This window comes from Lygodium microphyllum, chromosome 1 (genome assembly GCF_053477565.2).
Source record: "Lygodium microphyllum isolate KBCC chromosome 1, Lygodium_microphyllum_v1.1.10, whole genome shotgun sequence".
Lineage (NCBI taxonomy): Eukaryota > Viridiplantae > Streptophyta > Polypodiopsida > Schizaeales > Lygodiaceae > Lygodium > Lygodium microphyllum.
Window position 1 is genome coordinate 159,169,090 of NC_141135.1, and position 24,882 is coordinate 159,193,971.

Below are 24,882 nucleotides of genomic sequence, written 5' to 3' on the forward strand. Positions count from 1 at the left end.
TAGCTATAAACATCAATCGAGGCTTCTTGTCTTTCCCTGCCAAGTTGACTTCCTTGACCTTGGCGGGTCCCTTGATTGGCTCACTTGTATGTCCTTGTCTTTTTTCCCCAACAAGACCACTACCCTGTCATCTTTCTTAAACTTCATAAAGCGTTTTGGTAGGTCCTATGGTTTCTTCTGTTGTTCCGCCTCCGTCTTCTTTGTCTATCCTCTCCTTGTTTCCTTCAATCGCATGCGCCTCAGGTGGTTTGGTAGGTCCCCCTTGGTGCATTTGGTCCTAGGAGGTTAGGGTATCTCTGGGTCACTCTCTGTACACTGACCTCTGATTCAAAGTTAAACTCACAATCCTCGCTAGAGGAAGGAGATTCCCCTGGTAGTCAGGTCTCGGTAGGTGCATTCGTAGCAGGGGTGTTGTGGGTGGTTGGGGGTTATCCCTGCTTGTTCTCATAATCTGTTGCTTCCACATGCTCCAGCCAAAAGTGATTGCACTCCATGTGCATGACTCCTCTCTTGATCCTGTAAGCACTCCCTTTCTGGGGCTTGGAGTCTACTTTGAGCTATTATATCACCCTTCCTTAGGTGTCGTATTCTACAGTGTGTCTACTTCTTTCCCACTTTCCTTACTACTGGAGTGGCAGTCCTTGTACTCATCATCGGAACTGGCTCCTCCTGTCTGCTCGTCATCCCCTAGACTCTTGCCTCTAGCTTGTCCTTTGTCAGTGACTAAGGCCCAATTGTACATTAAGTTCAAGTCATGCACCCTAGTCCATTTCCACTTAGGTTCATCCAAGAGGTCTCGGAGGGGCTTGAGATTAGCAACGGGATTGCCAATCGATTCGCATGTCAGATATTTGAGGATCTCATGAAGTTCTAGCCTATTGCTAGGAACATGGAAAGAGATAGGTCTAGGTCAACTGCTTGAGCTCCTTGCCATCATATAGAGTGGCACTACGGGCTCCTTGTTTAACACGCTCGCAGTCTTTGTAGCTTGTTTGTACGTCTCTTCCTTGTCTGAGAATGGGAGATTGATGGTCGCTAGGATGTGCATCCAATCTCGCTCATCCTCAAGACAAGGGATGTATTGGTTAGAGGTCCGTGAGACTTTCCTATTGGTTCATCACCCCTGAGCATGGCAGAGATGGCATCCAAGTTTTATCACTTCTGTTTGGTTCCCTAGGAACATCAAAGCATTGCCCCAGTCTTCTCAATGACTTGAGTGTTCCTCATCTAGGGTCGTCCTAGCAAAATATCATAGTCCACTCCCTTCATGACAATGAAGTTCACAGAGAACTGGAATCCCATGATCTTCACTAGCCAATTCTTCAAGACTCCAAATGGCCTTACTTTTGTTCTATTAGCTAGAGTGATGTTGAACCTAGCGGCTTCGACAGGCAGGTTTCCCCAGGCCTGGAGCATGGCATGGCTCAACACACTCACTCCTACCCCGGTATCTATGATTCCCTTCTGTGTTACGTCTCCTAGGGCTAGGATGGGCAAAACTGTGTGCATCTCAGTGCCTTCCCAAAAGGAATTAATATATAGTGACTCCGACACTGAGTGTAGTGTCACACTAGGTATCTACGTGACTGCATCATCCTACAAGTCAGTGGCAACATGCTCCATTGATTCTTCTACCCAATGTTTCAACTCCTGCCATAGCGTGGGGTGCTGTCTGAGCAGGTCTCCTAAACTCAGGGTCATTGGGGTGGTCACTAATGTTGCAAGGAAATTGCTGGTTGTTTGCTTCTCTCCTAGGTTTGTGCTCCTTGGCCATTGGTCTTGACTGACCGACTGGCCCGTGGCATCTAAATTTGGCTGGGTGGCACCGCTTGTGGCATGGGTGCATCTCTCGACCTTGGTCTTGCAGGTGAGACTGGCGTGCTCACGCTAGAGAGATCCTCGATCTCGTCTTCTAAGATAGGCTCGGCGCCCTTGAGGTGCTCCTGGGCCTCCTTTACCCACTCCTTGACTTTGGCAATTACCTCGAGTAGGCGCCTACGGTGAGGGTACTCCCTTTCTGCGCCCTCTTTGGAGCAGTGGTCTCTACCTCTGCATCCGTGACCTTGTTCCCAGTCAACACGAGCATTGTCATATCCTCGGTCTTAAGCGTGACCTTCGCATCAGTCCTCTTCTTCCTTCTCTATCAGCTCTTTTTTCCCATTGAGGCTATATCTAAATTGTTGGGCCCTGGCAATGATATGTCTGCCTGCTTCATCTGTGCTCTGATCATGTGGAGTAGCATTTGAATGGAAAGGAATAAAGGGATTTTGTTGATTGCAATTGGTGTTATGAAAATGGTTTTGAGCATATTGTTGTGTGCAAAGGATATGTGTAATAGCTTGGAATTCCTTTTCAGCATTGTGTGTGTGGGATATGGTAGATTATAAAGAGACAAGCTTAAGAGAATGAAGTTTAGCTTGTACCCATCTTCATATTTTAATTGGAGCGTGTCTCCTAGAACTTCTTCTAGCATTTCAACAATAGAAGGTGTTGCCAAAACTGTTTAGTGTAAGTGGCTACACTACCACCTTCTTGCCATGAAAAATTTGCCTACTTTTGTCAAGCATGGAGATGGAATTAAGGAGGTAGGAAAGGATCCTTGAAATGCATCCCATGTGAGAGGACAATCAGTACTTTGGTGGAGCACGTTCCACCATAAAGATGCTTTATCAAGCATGTAATTGGTGGCACACTTGAGCTTATTAGGAAATGATTCTTGATCAAAGTAATCATTAAACTAGCTTAACCATGATTTAAAAATATTTTTGTATTTCTTACCATTAAACATTGTAAATTGGAAAGACATATGAATAATATGCTTGGAATATCATCTTCATTAAAGACTTGGAAAAATATATGGGTGAATAAGTCCACAAAGAAGTGGGGCTTATAAATAAGCTTTGGAAGCAATAACAATATTTAAAATAGACTTCAAACAAGTGATAGTATATGAAACATGAGATTTTGACAATTTCCTACTTGAGTTCTTAGCAAAGAACTATTGGTATATAAATTCGATCGAAGATGAAGAGAATGACACAGGGGAACAATTGTTAAGTTATCCCGAAGAATGAAATCCTTTGTGTATGGGCAAATCCATGTTGACTAGTTTTTTGTACATCCTTTGCTATCCACGAATGGAGATTAAAGAAGCCTCACTACATAGGAACAATGATTAGGAAGGAAATTGTCTTAAAGACCTTAATGTACTGAAGGCCTTAGTGAGAAGAGGAGTATGATTTAATGCCCCTCCCCCCCCCCACCATATCATGAAATGGTCACTAGCCACAAAGATTTTTTAAGATTATTATAGGCTTTCATAAGCTTATCAAAATAAATGGCTACCAATTGTTGACAAAAAATCATAGTTTTGATACTATGGGAGCATCACAAATTTCAAGGCTGTTGTGCTGATGACTATCAATGTCAACACTGTGCGCGTTGACAATGTACACTCTCTCCCTTCACGGAAGAAAACCATTCATAAGTGGTTTATCCTTTAAACGTGTGCTTGAGAGAGGATGAGACCTTAATTAAGAGACCTTAGAAGAGGCCTATATCACCTTTGAATAGTCCTTTTACCCTGTTCTCTTGGAAATTGGAGAACAATGTTGAAAACACCAAACTTAAGCCCATAGACCACTATATAGAGCTTGGGACTAGACCGATGCTTGATGATGAAGATGTTGAAACTCTTGATGATGGATATATACCTTCATTCTTGATAGAGACATTGAAAGAAAAGCGTAGACCAATCACTACTCTTTATTACCAATGTTGAAAGAAATCACCATAGCTTTGCCAAATATTGAAGAAAATTCATGAATAACTATTTACCAAAGAGTAGAGTTGAGAGAGAAGAATGCATGAGAAACCAATTGGGTACAATCATCCCCCCATGCATGGATGATCACAACCCCCATGCATATATTTATTTAATTTTATTCTCTTGGTGCTAAAAAATGCAAAGACATCCCAAATATAGACCACACATTTCTCTTATTTGCATGGCTCATCTTTCCCAATTCTTTTCTCCAAAATGGATTGTTTTTTCTAAAGGTAAGTTTAAAACATCAATGCTAATCTAATTAAGATATATATCAATAAAATAATAATTTCAAGTTTTTATAAATTAGCTTACAAATAATCATTAGTGCTTGTGTGCATACAACCATCATGTTAAACTCCATGTATCCGTAAAATAATTTTGTGCTACTCAAGCACCCAATAAATATTCATTGTGCACCATAATATCTTTTTTTTTTAATTTGTTGCACCAAACACAAATCACATTAGTCCCTACCACTTAGCTACCAAGCATGAGCAACTAGTGTCATACGCGGGGGCTACACACGACAAGCTATGATCGTGTGACAATCAAACAATATTGAAAATCCACAAAAATGAGTTTAATCAGTATCTTAATTTTTTATAATTATTCCTATAAAATTGATGACATGAGCATTAGTACTTACGGCAATGTAAAAAGTATCCCAAAACTAAGGGAGAGTGGCAAGCAAGCACATAGCCCTTACATTTTCCTCGAAGGCAATCCCTTGCGAATTAAGAAGGCTAAAAATGGAATCAAGCTCATTCAAATGAGAAGACATAATAGTGCCTTTCTCTATGTGAAGATCCATGAATTTCTTAAGCCAATACAATTACGAAGCAAGACTTTGCTTATGATAAAGATTGCATATTTTCTCCCATAGCTCACAAAGACCATCCTCAATCTCAATGATATTGAAGTAAACTTGCACAAAGACAAGATAATAGTGGACTTGCATAACACACTAAGATTAGCCCTAGCCTCTACATCATACTCTTCAAGCTTTATTATTTCAGTCTTTAATGGTTTTATTTGCTTCTTTTGAACCAAAATTTGCCATATCGAGGTCTTTCAATAGTTGAAGTTATTGCTATCTAATCTATCTATGTTGAAAATGACACTATCCCTAGAAGCACTTGAAGCAAATGCCATTATAATTGCAAAGAAAAGAGTGAACATGCCACTACAGCAATGCTAAATTAGTCCAAAACTAAATGCATAATGGGGTGTAATATAATGTATAGTTTTCCACAAAGTAAATGCACCAAGGTGCTCAAACCAAGTGTCTGCTCTCAACATGATGACTCAAAACTGAATTTCAGTATTGTTGCCCATAAAACTATAGTAAAAGAGTATGTAACTCGGCAAAAGAATAAAATATGAAGCTCCCATCACTAAGGATTTTTGGGTAGCAATCAAACTAAAAATGCAACTACTAGTATATAAGAATGAGCATAAACCTCTAGGTACTAAGTATTGTTACAAAACCAAAGTATGCTAGGTACATAGATGCATGCCAAGCAATAGGCTAACCATATAAATAAACTAAGTGTGCATATGAGGTTTGAAAAGAAATAGGGAGATCCAACAAATTACTACAACCAAACTCACTGTATATGAACAATGAAGCTCATATAGATAAACATAGCATGTATCTACCAATGACAACATGTCTAATAGGAGTCTCATAGGAGTAAGTATTAGGTATCAAATCAAATCAAAATCAATCAACAGTCATTAATGTCTACAAAGACAATGTACGCATAAGCCAATGAGCATATAAGAGTCTCCCACTGGCTCAAGAGTCCAAGCTTCACAAATTAAATAACGAAGTGCTCCCACTATGGAAGCAAACCAGAATAGCCTATGAGAAAACCAAGCTCAATACATAAAGCTCAAAGCACCAAGTAACCCAATATACATCAAGCCTACATCCAGGAGCAGATACATCCAGTATAGGTAACCAAGCCTATAAGTGGAAAATCATTGAAGCAACCACTAAGGCAAATAGCCACTACAAAGTGTGTTTATCCAAGCTCAAGATTAGAGGTCAAAACTTGATGAGAGCATAACCATGCATATAAATCGATGACAAGCATCCATATAACCAACAGACATCCCTAGAAAGCAATGCATAAGCATTCACTATGTATGCTTACTGTCCTTAAGGTATAATAGCAATAGACCTTCCAAATGTTGATCTAAACATGTTCTAATCAGTCCAAGAAGCTTTCCTAAGCATCAATATATCATTTGGACGTCAAAATCTCTTCACATAAGCATCACTAGAGCATTAAACAATTAACTATATGCTACCCAAATAGTGAACAACAGTCTATCCATAATTGTGAAGCAATTGTTGAGTTGTACCTCTTCAAAGAATGCTCAAGAAAATGTCAAAGACGCGAAGAAGAATGGCAAAATACCAAGCAAGGAGCAGGAGAAGCACCAGGAAGCAATGGTTAATGTAGACTGGGCAATGATAGTCCCTAAAAGTGCATCACGAATTGCGGGGTTATTCCTAGTGGGTTTCCCTACTATAATTGGCCTTCGAGTCACTTGCAAATACCTAATGATCCTTTAGAAGCTAAGAAAAGGGCTAGATAAGGTGGGGTGCTACTGCTACATACCTCAAATGGATGAATGTGGGGTTGTGATGGAAGCTGCAAATGAAGCTCTCTTCCTGGACTACAATGAATGGTGATGAAGCTCCTTGAATGCCCGCTCTTATACTAGTTGAAAGAAGGTGAAAGGGCCAAACAAGAATGCAAGCACAAGCAAAGGTAAGAAGTAAGAGCTATGGAGGCTAGAACAAGAAGAGAGAGCAAGACCGTATGTGGGAACTCCAACTATAATAGTTTGTGACCTTCCTTCCCTTATTCTATTGTCATAGAAAGAATAAAGAATAAAGTGATAGTGACAAGTAGTTGCCACCTATAGTGTACATATGTGCAAGTAGTAATTACAATATGAATATAGGTGAATGGGCACATGTGGCCTTTAATACCCAACATATTGGAATGTAATTGTCATCCAATAAGATAGAAAAAGCCACTTGATTATCTAAAAAACAATACACATTCACTTGTTTAGAGGAGCTTGTGGATGTCTATGACATTTGTAATCACTACAATATACATATGTACATTTCTCATATATCATGGGTCATGTCCATTCTCACACTCCAAAAATATCTAATTACTTATTGTATCCCTACTTTTATTGATTAATGTTATATATTCCCACAAGAGTAGGGTCTACCATCAATGTAAATCCTTCCCTCTCATTATGAATAACACCTCTTGTGCTGCCAAGGAGGCAACACTACAACATAGCTCATATGTGGTCATGTTCCTATTGTAATGACATAGCTAGTGCCATTAAGCCAATGGTAAATAGGCCCACAAAAACTCATCAAAGTAACCTTCGGGTGAGGTGGCACATGAAGATCATGTGTAATAAAGGGGCTGCACCCTTCATCCAAAATGGTCAAGAGGGCATCATATAGTAAGCATGCTTGAAGCTAAACACGTATGTTCCTCAAAAGCAATGCTCCTCCCTACCATTCTTTGTAATAGTATCTATTATTATATGCAGGTATAAGAGACCATAAGTTGTCTAGTAAGTCACGATTGCTAGCCATATCATTTCATAAAGTACGAAGCAAGGGATATCTATGTATGTCCAACTATGATCAGTGCATTGATTCACAACCTCTGAGACAAAGAATGCATTGGTAGCAAAAGAGCCTTCCTTGTCTCATGCACCCCTTAACATCTATCACACATACATAGAAGTCTCCCTCATAATAGTCATTTATCTCCTATAATGCCATGGAGCACTCCAAAGTAGAGGATGAATGGCCTCCATCTCCACGTAAGGGACCTAGTAGATGTGCTAGAGGAGGTGGTATACTAGTTGATGAGTTGGTACATACAAGCCTAGTACCAATGTAAAAACACAACTCATCATGGAAAGAACACATTTGAAAATTGGTTTGAAACTCCACATATACATGATACATTAATTGAAAAGTGTTTCCTTTATATCAATTGATGTAGTAAACAAACCAATCAAAAGGCAATGATATTGAAGCAAAGGAATCAAAAAGCAATGGAAAACAATAACTTGTGTGTGCCATGTTTGAAACTAGCAAGTTTGACATTTAGTGTTAGATTAGGTTTGTTTGATATCAATGTATAAATCTTAAGACAATTTGTTTTATTGCTATGAAAATAATATGTTATTTATTTAGTTATTTGTGGATTTTAATTTGTCTATTTGCCACGTAAGAGTGACTCATTTCATGTTGCATGACAATTATTATTATAAGATTAGATTTACTAAATAGGCTCTAAAATATTATTAGACAAAAGCATCTCATTCATACAAGGAAAGCAAAAAGCCTAAAAGGAAGCTTTTCATGACTTCTAAGCACAAACAGCTAAGAAATTCAAATACATAAACACATGGATGAGGGAGGTGCTCACTCATGCATCAAGGGGAGATTGTACCCATTATCTTATTGTGCACTCTTATCTCAATTTCTCTCTTGCTCTATTTTATTTTCTTAAATTTGGTAAATTAAGTGCAATTATATAGTGAAGTTGCAAACAACCATGCTATATGTTGGACATTACTGGTTAATTGTTGGATATTATTGACTAATCAATGAAGCTCTCAATACTCAAAATTGAACCCATATACTAATGCTTGATAAAGCATCTACTGGTGATTGATATTATCCCTTATTTTTCTTCAAAATTAAGTTGAGAATGGATGAGGTTTATACTTCTCCTCAACACAGACAACTTTGCTTCATCAACATGTTGTTACGAGGAACCAGCCCGCGGTCTTCTGACTACGTAATATCTAAGTATGCACGAGCACTCACATAATATCTGCACCAAAATATATACACATTTTGGGTCCTCAAGTGTAGGACAATACTCTCAGCTTGCTTAGAGTTTGACCTGTCTCCCAAACTAATTGAACTACATCTTGTGCACGATAAAGAAGTCTGCAATAGGTTGGGGTGCCCACACCAAGTTTCTAGTATCGGCATGCCTCTCCCCCATCTACAAGTGTGCCTTAGGGTGTTCATGAGGGGAGGAGATGGCATCAAAGATCAAGAGTCAAAACCTGGGAGAAAGGGTGAAAAGAATATGGAGAGCTACCCCCTTCATGAAGTTAGATTTTTAGCTTTGAATGTTGGTCATGAACAAGTTCTCCACCAAAGAGAACTACAAAAGCTCTTTGGAACATCCCCCCTATGCCTCTTCTACAAATGAGAAGCAGAGTCAATCTGACACATGTTTTGGAACTACATTGAAACACATGGGCTATGGAGAAAGCTTAAGGGATGGATTGCAAAGCGGGCTTTGACGACATGCTAGATTGCACAACTTCTCTCTTTGGAGATAAGGGACAAAAGAATGAGGTGACTATGAAGCTATGGAATACTGCAAGAGTTGTGGTAATTAGCACTATTTGGAAAATTAGAAATGATAGGGCCTTTGACAAATGCCCTAAAGTAGCTTCCCCTCTAGACAAGCGGCAAGTAGTTAGGAATGATATTTTAGCCCTCTATAAAGCTTTTCCAAGAAAGGACAAAGCCATCAAGGTCTTTTCTAATGCTTAAAAAGCGCATGAATGACCCCACCCTTCCCCTCTGAAATAGCCACTTGATGGCACTTTATATATGCTTATTTTTAAATTACTTAATACCATATTATTTGAAATTTTTTGTTTTGGTTGTTGTGCTAATTGAAATTGAAGACCCTAACAATTTCTTAGGAAGAGTTATGGACTCTCCACACTACTCAATCTTTGAAAAGGTCAAGGTCTTAGGCACTATATTGGAAGCTTAAACAAACAAATTGTTACAATTTACCACAATAGGTTGTCTTGTTCTCCATGTTTGCTAGTCATAGCCTTGAAATCATTTCCAAGGTGATTAGATCACACGGTTTGTCAAGTAAAGGAATGGAAATTATAACATTGGCAAAGAAACAAGAAGCCATAAGAGTACTTGGCTATATACCTTGTTACACTGGATCAAGGGCAGCATACTTTGTTGGAGTTCTAGGATCCTACTTACTCTCTCGTGCAAGAAGTACAAAGAATTTGAAGCTTATTTGAGGCTATAGAAAACTAGAGTTGTTAAAATACAATGGCTTTATTGAGTGGACTGAAACCAAAGACTCTTCTATAAACTATTTGCATAGCTTTTGCAATATATCACATAATGTGGTTGTGTCCCTAAGCTTGAGTTTGTGCCAAATTTTTATATAAAACCATTGAAAGACGTCCAACAATCTATTTTCCCAAACTCTTTCATCTCCATATCTTGTATGATTGAAATATTTTGTTCTTGCCTGATAATGTGGTTTTTCCATGCCTTGGTTTGACTAGATAAAGAGACTTCCATATTATTGATGAAATATGAGGCATGGTTGTAAAAAATATGCTACACAATTAACAAAAATGAGAGTTAATTGAAAGTCTTACTACATGATTTAGTCACTAAAGACACATAACAATGTAAGTTTCTTACTAGATAATGAGTAAACTGTTGATTATCCCAAGCTTCTATCATTACCTTTTTGAAAATTTCTCATTGGTATCTAAAGTCTTTGAGATCACTAACTTGCCATCATAGAAAAAACATGTTTTATCCAATGTTTTCCAAAGTTTTCTTTTCTCTTCTAAGCATGTTCATTATATCAGCATGATTTTTAATTACAATATAAAGAGATTTCCATTGATTGTACTTAATAGTCCACTCTCCTTTAGAGTTATCGTACCAAGTTTTCTATGAAAGCTTAGGAATCTCCTACCTTTACCCCACCGATAGATGGATTTTTGAACACATGGTTCCCATCCTTAGATCTCTGAGGGTCTACTTCAATGACAACACTGCCTCTATGCAAACCAATTGAAGATAAAACCTGCTCTATCTTAGTTATAGCATCCTTTCTTATGAAAGTGTTTAAGCTTTCGAGCAAACCCTATCTAAAGATGAACTAGCATTTCAATTATTTTGCAAACTGCAAGAAGTGTGCATATATGAGCATTGCCTAAAGGAATATCCAAAACTTACATGAATCTATATTCCAAGTCCTTGTGTTTAACTCTTTCACTGATGGAGATATACAATAGAGGCAAGGATATCTAAAAGTAGGTCCCTTTGAAACATTATGCATATATTTGAGTGTTTCTAAATCCACAAATATATACCATTCTACTTTGTAGTTTCCAAACCCTCAACAAAGAGTTGTTATCATGCTTGTTGATTCCTAATCACAACATATATTGACGTTTGATGCAAAACCCAATGGAATATATCAAAATCCTGCATATATGCTTAAAAGCCTCCTAACCACTAGATGGTTTGTTTAGATTGAACAATAAAGGATACTAAATCACTACATGGACCTACTGAAATTGCACTATTGATCAAGGTGATAAACACTCATTTTCAACTTATGCACTTCAATATCTCACTTTTGTTTGGCTTAATTACAAACTTGGCAGCTCATTGTACCTCTTCTAGAGATAGGTTATAGAGTTTGATTATTAAACATTACAAACTAGGCAAGTCAAGAAAAATGTTGTTAAATTCATTGAAAAGAACCTATTTTTTCTTACCCTTAAAATTAGCTCTTATATGAAAAGACTCGTCCAAAAGTTCCATCACTTTACCATTGATTCTTTGTTGGATAGTCTTCACCAAAGATAGTCTTCACCAAAGATAGTCTTGCAAATAAAATTTAGACACTTAACCTTATTTTATTTTTTATTACATTAGTTGAAATTTTTATGTATAGAGTCTTCTTTACTCACTCACTATCCAAAGAATTATGCTTAAAGAAAGTATTCAAGCATTGTCTCTTTGTTTTTGTTTTTTTCTTCTCTCAAGAATATCCTTCGAAATTGCTAAAGGTAGAAGCTCATAATAACCTAAGATATTTCTAAACTATCCCTCTCATAGTTATTTGGCTGAAAAAGAAACCTAAACAAGATCAATATCACAAATCAAATGTCACTCTAAACAAAGCCATATTGAACATTTCTCATGTAAAGAATATCACAAATCAAATGTCACTCTAAACAAAGCCATATTGAACATTTCTCATGTAAAGAAGAGTGTTTTATTGCTCGATTTCTTTTACTACAGCTGCCTCCTCCTCATTTGGAATTTTCAATGTTCTTGAGAGTTCTTTGTCAATTTCAATGACCTAAAATTATTTGTCTCCATTGATATGATTTGATAAGTTTCTCCAATCAATGGATCTTATGCTGACAATACACTAGTTTCTACAACTTTTTTGTTGATAAATACTTCTCCAATTGTAGAACATCTTTCTCTACAACAAGATTGATACCCTTAAAAACCTTTTATGATCATCACCAAGAAACCTCATCAATGATAAGTAGTTGTAGAAAGGAGTTATGCTATCTTTGATAGGATCTTTAGGATATGTTATGATCTTTAGAATATAACCTTCCATCCAACTAAAGATCAAGATATTTCTTTTCCTAAAATCTCAACACATGCTTCATGAACGCCGAAACTTTATTAGGTTCTATTCCTTTTTAGATCACTTCAAACTCACTTTCTAGCTTAAGATGAAGATGATAAATAGCTCTTTTACTAGTAATATAGAGATTATTGGATGATTGATCCATGGTATGAATGTGTTTTGAAGATCACTCTAAGAAAATTGTGTAATATGAAAAAGAAGGAGAGTAATAATAATAATAGAGAAGATACTAGCAAGGAGTAGGAGAAAGGGAGAAGACAATGAGGATGGAGAGAGGCAATGGAAAGTCCAAAAAATCCAAATTGAATATTCATTGTCACTTTTATGATGAAAAAGTAAGATCTTAATTTCCCATTTGTTATCACTTCTATGGAAGCCTAGATTTCTAAGCTTGTTATAAGCCATGACTATGTTATGATTATGACATTTCACAATTTCACGATACTTATTTATTAAAATTTACCTTTTTGAAAAATAGAAAATGTTTTTAAAGTAATTTTTTACTCTATAATATTTATGAAAGGATGTCTCAAAACTCCCTTGTTGCTACCATGCAACTCTAACACCATTAAACCATTCTCACAAAGGGATAGGATGTATGCACATTGAGAGCTTCATGCAAATGCTAGTTATTTCTCCATAGTTATATGTAGCACAAGAGGATGTCAACCTCATCCTTGTTCATGCACCTCTACTCTTGTCTCTCCAAGCACTCATTTTGAGAGCAAAAATACTCCCATGCCTCTCTAAATTTCTCATCACCTCAAAGTTATGTGTGTCCTTTGTTAGATCCACTTCTATGAAGGCTAGCCACCTGCATGATGAATGGAGCCTCACTACTCTACCAATACAAAACTAGATTGTTGCACCATGCTTATGAAAAAAGAAGGTTCCTTCATCTATGTGTTAGAGGATACATGTTCAGACAATAAGAAGTACAAGATTGGCTTCATAATGCTCAACAAAGAGAAGGTTCAAGTTGATGATAGTAGGAGAATCGAATCCCATATGAATATTTTGCATCGCCCAAATTATCCTTTTCTAGAATCATAGAAGAAATTCAAACTTAACAAATCCATCAAGTTTGAAATTGGATATTCTAATGGTTGTGAAGTTTACTTACTTGCAAGGTCCAATTCAAGGAGTAAGCTTGATGCAGCAACACACATGTGGAGAGTTTGAGAAGCCACTTAGGCAAGGAAATATAGCTACTCCATGTTAAATTTCTCACCACTACATATATGGAGGTAAGGGTGGCCACTGATCATATGTTTGTAAATAGTAACAATTTGCATATTTTGATTATCCATTGGACTGGTGGCAATTGGTTGCACATAGAAGATAGACCTCAATTTGATCTAACAAGCTCCATTCTTAGGATTGACAAGTGAAGTAGAATACAAGAACATTCTACCCATTCTTAGGATTGACAAGTGAAGTAGAATACAAGAACATTCTACCTCTTCACTTTTTGATTACATCTCTTCTATGTGTTTATTTAGGATATTAAAGAGTAAAGTATAACATGATAATTTTGCATTTGGATTCTCAAGATGAGTTTGAAGTTTTGCATTGGAAAGTCTTCAATTTTGTCTTCAAACAGAGCCTCCTTAGTAGGCCTAAAGATGATGATTTATTCAAAGTGACAAGTTTGATGAAGATGAACTTTTTGCACACCTCAAGTTAGTACTTATGACTTTATACCTTCACAAATCTTTTATACTTTTTGATATTTTGTGTTACTTTCTTTTAATAGCAAGGTCCAATCTTGTCTTCCAATTTTCCATCAAACTTACCTCAATCTTACCATGGAATGCTCATTAAGCTTGACTATTTACTTCCTTTGTTACTTAAGAAAAGCTTGCAACCCCCCAAGGAATATAGTAGCAAAGAAAGGTTAGAGGTGAAATATGCTCCATGTAACGTGCTCGAGGTCTATTCTTAGGGCATATTAGGTCATCTTTGGGAACCACATGAAGTATTCTCAATGTGTATGGACTCAAGAGCTTATGAACAACAAGAAATGTCTATTTTCTAGCTTCCAATGTTCAATGACCTATAAACCTAAATGCTTTCTTGAAAATCAATGTTAAAATCATCATCTACAATTTTCCTTATATTTGCTTGTAAAACCTCAAGGAACCTCCCACATTTGTCTTCCAATGGTACATGCCTAGATGTGGAACATGCCTTCCAATTGTACAAAGTAAAAACCACATTTAAACAAGTGGAATTGGAGAAGTTGTAGGCCTTCTTTTGTTGTTTATAGCCCAGTGCTTATTAAATGCTCCATTGCAATGACCCTTACGCCACAAATAGTCCCATCAATAGGTATGCCAAAAATTCTCACTTATCTACTACATGAAGGACCTAAGTAGAAAGCTTCTAATCTTGATTTATAGTATTCTTGTCACAAATATATATTCCAAGGCCAAGTCGTCACATACCCAAATAATATCACCTCTTTCGCCAAAGATTATTTTGTAAGATACAACCCATGATGGCAATAATTATTGCCACTACCCTTCTACAAAATCAATGCTAAAGTACTAAGGTACGAATCATCAAGCTTTTTAATTTTTGCGTTACAGTGTTAAAATCAAGGTATGCCTTCCACAATGAGGTTGAAAAGCCTCTCTCTCTCTCTCTCTCTCTCTCTCTCTCTCTCTCTCTCTCTCTCATCCATATTGCCATCTTAATGAGAACATATTCACCATGTTTCAACAATCCATGAGTTCCATCATCAAATTATGTATTTAGAATCATTCCCAGCATTGTTTTGCTCTCTCATGAGATATGTACATATGGCCTACTAATGTCGATCCTGATTGTAAACCTAGAGGGTACACAACTCACCATCTCAATGAGAACATATTCATCATGCTTCAGTGACCCATGAGGGCTATCTTCAAATGATGTGTCATTCCCCATGTGAGTCAATTTCTCCTTGAGGCTTGTTCCCTCCAACCATCGTTGTGCTATCTCATAAGTATGCGTACATATGCCCTATTACTACTACTACGTATCATGATTATAAACCTAATGTATTTTAGCATGCCTTTATTACTTTCAACATTTTAGCTCTAGCTTAGGTGACTTTTCCTTTCACTTTTCCTAGGCAACTTTTCATTCCTTTTATCCAAGTGATGTATGTATTGGAGTCAAGACATTGCATTTCTTGGGTCTCATAGGTACCTTGGTCTCTTTGGAGACATTAATACGCACACACGCACACTCACTCACTCACACTCTCTCTCTCTCTCTCTCTCTCTCTCTCTCTCTCTCTCATTCCCTTATTTGCCATCTCTCTCTCCCAGCACATCAAATAGTAACTCTCTCAATCTCATCTACACAATTCATCACCGCCCCTAGCTCATCAAACAACTCAATCTTATCTATACAATATATTGGTAGCTTGTCAAATAGCAATTCATCTCAATGATCATTTTCCCTCTCCTTTTTATCCTCCGCCCTTTTGAAATATTCATTTGCGAAATAAGCACTTGGCAAAGATAGAGCGAAAGTTGGCAACAAAGGTGGCTACAACTAACAAGAAGATTGAAGATTAAGTCAAGGAAATAACTAAGCAAAGGTACATAAGAAAATCGAAACAAGAAAGGAGGTAGATAAGCAAGGTACGATATACACTATCTTTGCAACAGTTAATGAAGCTACATTGCAAAAGCAACTGCCTAAATCAAGGTGATAATGCCTCTCCCACCATTACTAGCCACAAGGTCCTTCAATGTTTCCTTGGGCACAACAAAAATTACCACCACTTTGTGTTGAACTACACTTCAATAGCACAACCACTCTGCAAGCTGTTGGTATATAAAAATGAAGGGATGAATTCTAGCTTCATTTGAATCACCACATAAGTGGGCCCTACTCCCCGTGTCTTTATGCAAGTTGGAGCATCATGGAAGAACAGTTCCCCATGACCATGAGGGTCAAGAGAACATGAGGGGCTACTTGCTCTAACAAGCTTTACACCCTACTTTGGAAGGTAGTGAGTAATAGGCTATTTTGAAAGGTAGTGAGTAAGCAATCAAAATATTACCCAATCTCCCAGATGTGTCCCCTGTACAAGATGGCCGAAGAAACAGCTGACCACCTGTTTTGGGACTGCCCACTACTTAGACCCATCTCAAGGAGACTAAAGAAGTGAATCGGGGAGGCCAACCCAAATATCGCTACAAGGACGGCACTGTTTGGTAACAAAGGTGTCCCCAATAACCAATACATGAAACAGGTAAGCACGCTTACAACAATTGTAATTAAGTTCATTTTGAAATGTCACAATGACATAGTGTTAGGAAGGAGATCCATGTTCTCACCTATGGATTGATGCAAGGAATTAGTAGATGCTGTGATTCCTATGATTAGGAAGATGAAGCCTGGGCATTGGATATTCCAACCTTTTGTAGAAAACATTTCTAAATGACTGCTAAGGCTCTGCCTTGACAAATGACCATGGTAAATGCTTGTAATTACCATTTCACTTCCATATCATATCTCTGTTGTTTCCACACTTTTAAAAAACATTAGCAAATCCTCTACTTCAAGTGCAGTAATGCAGGCAATACTATTGAAACTGGAAAAGCCTGTTAAGATACATTGTCAATTAGGGCAAGATCAATTGCATTAATGTTCCTAGCCTCGCCTTATGTTTTTGGTGCCATTTCACCATGCTCCAACATTTAATCACATGTGCTAAGTGGCTACAAGTCTTGGTACCACTTAGCATGCTCTACTTAACATAGCCTCAACACACCAACATTGTATACGGCCTTTTAAAGGAACCCACTTCTGTCTGTATCTGATGAATTTATACTACTTCACAGGAATCAACCTTAAACGTGTTAACCTTTATAACAAGAATCCCAGGACTAACATCATACATCAATAGTACACATATTTCATACTTAGTACAAAGACTTTCAAATTATGACAAGGTTAGAGGTGAAGCTTCGGGAAAGCTGTCAAATACTAGCTAAGCCACTATCACAGCCACTTTACAAATTACAAATTATCTCATGAAGTATCTCAGAAATCGTAATTACAAATTCTTGCAGTAATCCTTCCGCATGCTATTGCAATTTAAGGGGGTGGCCAATAGATGAGTAATCAAGACGAACATCAAGGATGGGCCCCCGTCTAAAACCTGTAAAACAGAGGCAACACCTACTCTGGCTTCAGCCCCTGGAGTCAATTTTATGACACCAAGGACAAACTAATCTGAAGCATGGAGTTGATAGTGTAACTGGGACCAAGTGTACAAAGCAGAACAACTTTTATACACCCATACACTCAGCACTAACACCCTTGAATCAAGTCAGATAAAGAAGACACATCAGAAGCTTCAACAAGAGGCTGAAATTGCATTAAATTGATACATACACAAGCCCATTGGAGTCCCCCTAATTTTCGCATGAATTCACAAAGGGCAAATTAGATTTACGATCCCCTAGTATGGGTTGCTTGTATAGTACTTCCCTTATTCGACTGAAAATCACATGCACTGGAATGCAAGATACTAAAGAAGATTCTTGGGCTTTCGGAATAATGGAGTTCTTGTTTTCAGGTTTGACTGGGCTTTCAAAAACTAAGGAAGACAGCTTTTTTGTTTTCTGGAAAGAACCAGACCTCCTTGATGTTTTTGCTAGCACAGATTTCTTGTATTTAGACACACGAATCACCTGCTGCTTTGGAGTTCGTCGAGAAACCTTTCGGCCAGAGTTTTGTCTTCTGTTATTGCACTGTTTGGCTAACCTCCAGCCAGTTTGAGACCTGTTTTGAAGTCTTTCAACTGGAACAGGATGCCCCACAACCACCTTGTTGCTTGATTTGCTGAAAAGAGGAACAAGAGCAACACATTCACCTTGCTGAGCTATTCTACTTTTCAATGGGACATCAATCCAATTAAAGACTTGCTGGTGTGTTGAATCTGGCAGGCAACCCTTTTGCATCCCCACATCCTGAAGTGATGTCGCAGTTCTGGTGTTAACACTGTCTTTCAAAAAAGACCGAACATTACACGAATCTTGGACAGACACTGTTCTAAAGTTATTCTCTTTATGAGAATGCCTGGATTCACCACACAGCTGTTTCCCTCTAGCTTGTTCATTGCACATCTGCAATTTGCCAATTCTGGATCCCCATCCAACAACAGCTTTCTTAGAAGGCTTAACAGTACTTCTTGATGCACTCACATGTCCTTGCTCAGATTCCACCAAACAGACGTCAGGGTTTTTGCACGAGTTTCGCCTGCGTCGAACAGCACCAAATCCTCTACTGTTACGCCTCCGCTTTGCTCGCCACTTAGAACCACCATCTAATAAACATGGAGGAAATATTAGCCACAAGAGTTACAATGACAAAAACAACTGCGGCACTACAATCCAAAAACTGCATTAAGAACGATAATTGTTGAATGCTATCCCTTTGCTAAGAGAGTTATTATGCTCCCACACATTTTGTAGTAGTGTCTTTATTTTTCCAAAAAAGTTAATCGGCTCATACAGGGATGGTAAATATCACAGCAAATAGAAGAATAACTTCGGTCAACCTCAGATCATTCTCAAGTATACATCCCCAATAAAGAGACCAAATCCCAGCCAAACAAGCCTCTGCAATGCTCAGGCTAGAATTTTAGCTAATGTAAACATACAAAGAGACGAGGGAAGTACTTTTGATCCTTTTCTTAGAATTATCACTTGGTTAAAACTTGACCATCCATCTGTGTGTTCCAGATGATGGATAAAGCATTACCCTTGAACATATCCTTACCATCCCCCTTGTTTCCTTTCAGATAGCCATCCTGCTCCCATCTCCCTATCCAGCTACCCAACTGCTCCTATCCCTTCATAAACCCCCAAACATTCATTTGCTCTCTTTCTCCATTGCCTCCTCAATGCCCCACATGGTAAGAGCAATAGCAGCCCGAACCCTAGGATTCTAAACAAGAAAAGTGGTCATGATGAAAGATAGAGCAAGAGTGGCACTGTCAAAGGACCTGCAGGTCTGCCACATCACCATAAATTCCACCAAGAAGCAATGACTTGTTTCTACATTAACAACACAAGAGCTGCACACAGATACCAAGGGATAAAACATGGCCGTTTCAGGTGATTGCTATGACAAGGAATGTGCTCTTTCGTAATAGCTTGATTTAAGGCAGTTAGCCTCTTTGCCTAATCTGTTACCATAAATGGACACATGGATAAGCCCAAACCTTATGGCATTTGTTCAATACAGATAGCACATTGCTAATGCTTGGAGAAAGATAATTCCTTCAAGCAATCATGTGGAGCAAAACTGCAAATTTATCCTGCCACAAGCTGCACTAGGTAGAGAATGTTTTTGTGCTTAAAGTTGCACATTTTGGATGCAAAGTGGATAAAAGTATCGATTGAATGGAGGAAGTTAGGGCTTTGCTGTACCAAATTCCGCCATGCTAGCATAGCAGTCCTCATCATCTAACATTTTCTGTGGCCCATACCCCATTAAAAATATTATTACAGGAATCAATAAAAGCTACACCAGCGAATGACCTCTACAGCAGTGTCAAGCTTACATGTTTTGATGCAAACTAAACAATTGTACTATATTCCTAAGTAGCATTACCATTTGCAGATGTAGCAACTCAACGCCAACCTGGTATAAAATTTTGTGCAGGGCTGCAGGGAAAAGAAGCCTCCCCACAACCATTGCAGACGCATTCAAAATCTTGTGCAGGTTTATGAAAAGAGGGAATGCAGCATAAATATGCGTATATGTAAAAGGCTGGGCAGGGAGGCCATACAAGCAAATGACTTCTGCAATATGATATACAATAAATGACTGTGCACATAGAAAATTCACGTTCAAATGATGCAACTGACCTTGAATTGCCTGGAGAGATTCCGCTTCATCCTCCCCTGTCAAACAATCACTACTGCTGAGGAAACCCTGCCGCAACAACCCTTTCATTGCTGTGACTGACTTTGGATTCATCTCCCTCCCCAGTAGAGGCAAAGAGGCCTCTACACCAACAACCCTCTTTTTGCTCAACGCTGAACTGTAATCCTCCTGACCTTTGAGATGAGGAACACAGAGAGGCGACATATTACTGTGGAGGGCACCCTCATAGGGATTTGACAGAGACTCTGAACCACAAGTAGCCCTCTTAGCATTTTGGGACGGAAAACCCAAGCCAGTAACCAAGACTTCACAACCTGACTTATCAAAACTAGCAACATTTGCACTGGTCGCAGAACCCGTGTGGGCTGATCCAGAAGGGAAGGAGCATGTCAATGTAGGCCACCCTCCACGAGGGGGGTCAATAAGTCCCATCTGATTTAAAGAAGCTGCTTCAGTTATCCTTTCATTACAGCAATTAGACATAAGAAGGCTTGAGCAAGAATTGTCTGTGGTTAGGAAAGGTTCAATCATCACCCGACAGCAACTGGCTTGAAGACCATGGGGTTGCTCAAAGCACCTCTCATCCAAGTTAGACTTTGAATCACATTCGATATTTAAAGGCCCCTCCAACAGGCTTTCTTCCTGATTCTCCATCTGTTGCCTTAATATCTTGGCCTTGTCATGAGAAACAAATGGTTGAGTAAAATCATTTACAGTTAGACCTGCAATTCTGACACTACTTTTGAGAACTTGAGTCAGAGGCTTCCGACGATCTCGCCTTTTAATGACGGTATCATCGGCAGAAGCAAATGTCTGACACTTCTTTCTCTTAGGCCCAGGTCTATACAATGGATCCATGGTGTTGGTTGGAGCTGCACAAGCCCCAGGACCAGCGTCTTTAGTTATGCAGCTTTCAGTTTTGTTGCTTTCATCTACTGCAAACTGTACCTTTGAAGTATCCTCCCAAGTACAACTATAATTTGCTTTCCTTCTTTTTGATGGTGCAATTCTCAACCCAAAGTCCTGCAGATCTCTCATCCGCGGAATGGTTTCTGGAGAATCATCTTCCCACTCTGAGTCAATCTGTCTTTCTAAGCAGATAGACTCATCCAAACCTACTTCAGCTACACAGGGAACTTCCATAAGTGGCCCACCCATACCAGCAGGTGGGACTGTGTTTATACTATGGATAGAGTCTGACTGAGGATCCAATCTTTGCAAGCCAGAATTCAAAGCCACATCACTGACAAATTCTGTACCCTGACTTGACATCCTGTCCACCATAAGAAAGTCTCTATGCTCAGCCTGTTGCCTTTCCAACTCCAATGCTTGAATAATCGCATCATCTCTACGAGCATTTTTTACCCTCTTTCTCAGTAAAGTACTTGATAATGCCACAACTTTGTTAATACAAGCATCAAACTCCCCACAACGAAAAGCTTTTATTCTCTTGGACTTGCCAAAGTTATACCAATCCCTGCATCAATGAATGAGCAAATGGTGGCATGCATCAGCTTGCAAGAAACCAAAAATCCAGGATTAACACATGTATTACCAAATACACAACCATATCGGCAGTAAAAGGGTTAATCAATTAGCTCAACTTACACAGAAACATGAAACTTGTGAATTTAATTGAAGCAATCATACCTTGGAACAAGCACCACTTCAGGGAGGACTTGCACATCTCATTTTAGAGATTCCAACCATATTAAAAGACTAAATTTCTAAATGTTCATTAAATATAGAAGTCAGACAAACTGGTGTAACACCTATCATGCACAGACTTTAATTGAAGCAATCATACATTGGAGCAAGCACCACTTTATGGAGGACTTGCACATCTCATTTTAGAAAATCCAACCATACTACAAGTTCTAAATGTTCGTGAAGCATAGAAGTCAGACAAAATGGTGTAATACCTGTCATACACAGACTTGCTTGCTAATGCAATCAGCTGTAAAAGCATCTGACATGGGAACATTCACCTGGCCAACCTACTAGAAACTGCAAACTTACTTTGCAACAGTCCCCCAAGCTTCAAAGTCGATGTCATATGAAGCAAGATTAGTTCATGTGGACGCAAGTCTTGATATGTGAAGCTCTTTAATTCTTGTAAAGAATAATTGGAAATTATCCGTCTGATTTACCTAACTTGGGATATTGTATCCATTACAGACACAAGTGAGCAAAAATCCCAAGACATCCAGCTCAAAATATCCACACATCTTGTCTCAAACTCTGGACAACTAGTGACTCCATAAACGCATTCTAAGGACTAGAATAGATGAAGATTCATATCACCAACAATTACCGTATCCCAAAACAGTGGCATGCCTTTTGTCAGTCTACACACTAAGATCAGGCGAAATACATCTCACACGATCTCCAAGGTGTAACAAAAAAAAGCGCCAAACAGATTAACAAAAAAAACAATTAGCCAAGAAACAACAAGCATTGTACCTTAACTTCGATACTTGCAATGGAAAAAAGTGCCTTATGCATAAAGATGAGAAGATTAAGGTACTCACACACTAGCATCTTCTTTACCCAACAGCTTCACGGGTGTTCCTGATCGCTTCGACAACAGGCGAGAGCTCAAAACTTCTTCTTGGCTGATGACTCGGCCCGGCCACCAAGACCCATTCCTTCGCCTAACCCACACCAAACTGCCAACAGAACTGTCAATGTAGATGTCTGTCTCATGCACTTCATCCAGCTCCTCATTCAGGTCATCCATTGTCTCTAGCACGTCCTCATCAGTCGCGCTTTCCATCAAACCCTACACGAGAGAAAACATATGCATACCAGAAGCAATACAAGACGCCCGATAAACCCTAGAAGAGAAGATGCTTGAGGGGGCCAAATAACATACCAGATGCAACTTCCAGAGCTAAACCAGCATTGCAGTAGAGCTGAGAGGCCTCAATCCTGCAGGAAAAGCGCATTCGGAGGCGGCCATGGAGTGAAAACAGAGATGAGTGTGATGAACGTGCAGGCCATAGGCAATGAAGGAGACCCTGGGAATGGAAGCAGGAAGGGGGAGACAAAAACAGGCGAGAAGGAAAGCGGGGTTGGGAGCTGCCCCTTGATGACAGAAGTGCAGTCGGATTCCAAAGACGGCCATAGACAAACAGAAGGGGAGGAGGAGATGAACATGCTTACCTCAGGAAGGCCCCCCGCCCCCTTTCCATGCTAACCGGGACAGATATGGAGATTTAACCATGGTAGAAAGTCTTGCGTCTGTTCCTGCCAGTACCAATCATATAGATCTTTAACTTCATCACAACGTGGGCACTTGTCGTCTGTAATTGGGCAGGTTGAGCCAATGCAGTAGTAGTAGCCAAGTTCGCTCGAGTGTTGAGTTGAGTTTCATGGGTATCATGATTTCAAACCTGGGGTAGCGCTTCCCCAATGGCACAAATATCTATAAGCATCTAATTACACATGTTGAACATGGGGTGCTAACTATAGTTCTATAAAAATGATGAAATAATAGATTACATGAACACTATACTCAAACCAAACTACAATGAACGAACATCCAAAAGCATTGAGAATAGTCTAAATCATCTATGTATAATATCAATACAACTGCGACATGCCAAATACACAAGATTAAAACACAATGAGAAAGTGCTAAGAGAAGGGTAACCCATGAAATAGTCACAAGGCATGCACCAAGTTGGCATGGTCAACAAACAAATAGACAAATGATAGACAAAACATCTCCAACACAAATGCCACCCCAATGCATATAAGTAAACAATTGCCAAGAAGGATATACATGTACCACTACAATTCCCATAACTACTAGAGTCAATCAGCACTTTATCACTTAGAATGTATGATGGACTTGGGGACACACGCTCCATTCATCAAGGTGGATCTAAGCAAGATAGAGGTTGCAGTGTCTCACTAAGAAGTAGGACCCACCCAAGTTGTAGTTTGCTGGAACATCTCTCTAACTTCCCAATGTTGGTCGAAAGGAACTTAAGTTGATTGAACTATACAAGTTTGATTATTTATAATATGATAAAGTTAAGGATATACACAAAAGAGATTACTATGAAAAGCAAATGGGCTTATGAAAAGATAACCTAGTTTTCCACCAAATAGAACCATGTATTGTTAGAAGGAGGAAGTGCAGGAATTATCAACTCCCTAAATATCCTAATCTTCCATATCATTATAAAGTTTTGAACCCTCAAGATGAACCTCCTACTTTTTCATTCAAGGAACTTGAGGAGGGATGCAAGTGCAACCTTGAGACATTTATATAAGCACTCTAAATTTTATGGTTCATTTTAGGGGAAACCTTCCTATTTGTAACAAGACCATTAGGCATTGTTGTAAATTTGAAGCTTATCACAAACACAATTGATTTGGAATGACATCTTGTATCTTTTTTTTAAATAATGCATTGGTAGAATGATATTATCAATAACGGAATAAAAAGGGGTATATACAAAGTTTATAGTTAGGTAGTTTCAAAACATTAGTCCTACGTCCTTGACAAGGCTCTATAGAATACTCTAAAAACCTTATCTATGGTCCGACAACCTTTAAGCACTACCAAGACCTCTCACTTGAGCCTTAGCCCAT

At 38.6% G+C, this 24,882-nt stretch overlaps 1 protein-coding gene across 2 annotated transcripts; it reads right to left on the minus strand.

The window, feature by feature from the left end:
• Positions 1-17,328: 17,328 nt before the first annotated feature.
• Positions 17,329-23,499, minus strand: LOC148041877 (uncharacterized). 2 transcript variants are annotated; one of them, XM_087683656.1, is made up of 5 exons: positions 23,153-23,499; positions 22,809-23,059; positions 20,812-21,754; positions 20,259-20,709; positions 17,329-18,709 (listed from the first exon to the last, which is right to left on the minus strand). In XM_087683656.1, exons 2-5 carry the CDS (start codon positions 23,051-23,053, stop codon positions 17,796-17,798), a joined length of 2,553 nt encoding a protein of 850 aa, XP_087539782.1. In that variant the 5' UTR covers positions 23,054-23,059; positions 23,153-23,499; the 3' UTR covers positions 17,329-17,795. The 2 variants fall into 2 exon arrangements, with proteins under 2 accessions (XP_087539782.1, XP_087539774.1); XM_087683648.1 differs by having other exon boundaries at positions 17,330-18,709; positions 20,259-21,754; positions 23,153-23,498.
• Positions 23,500-24,882: the final 1,383 nt, after the last annotated feature.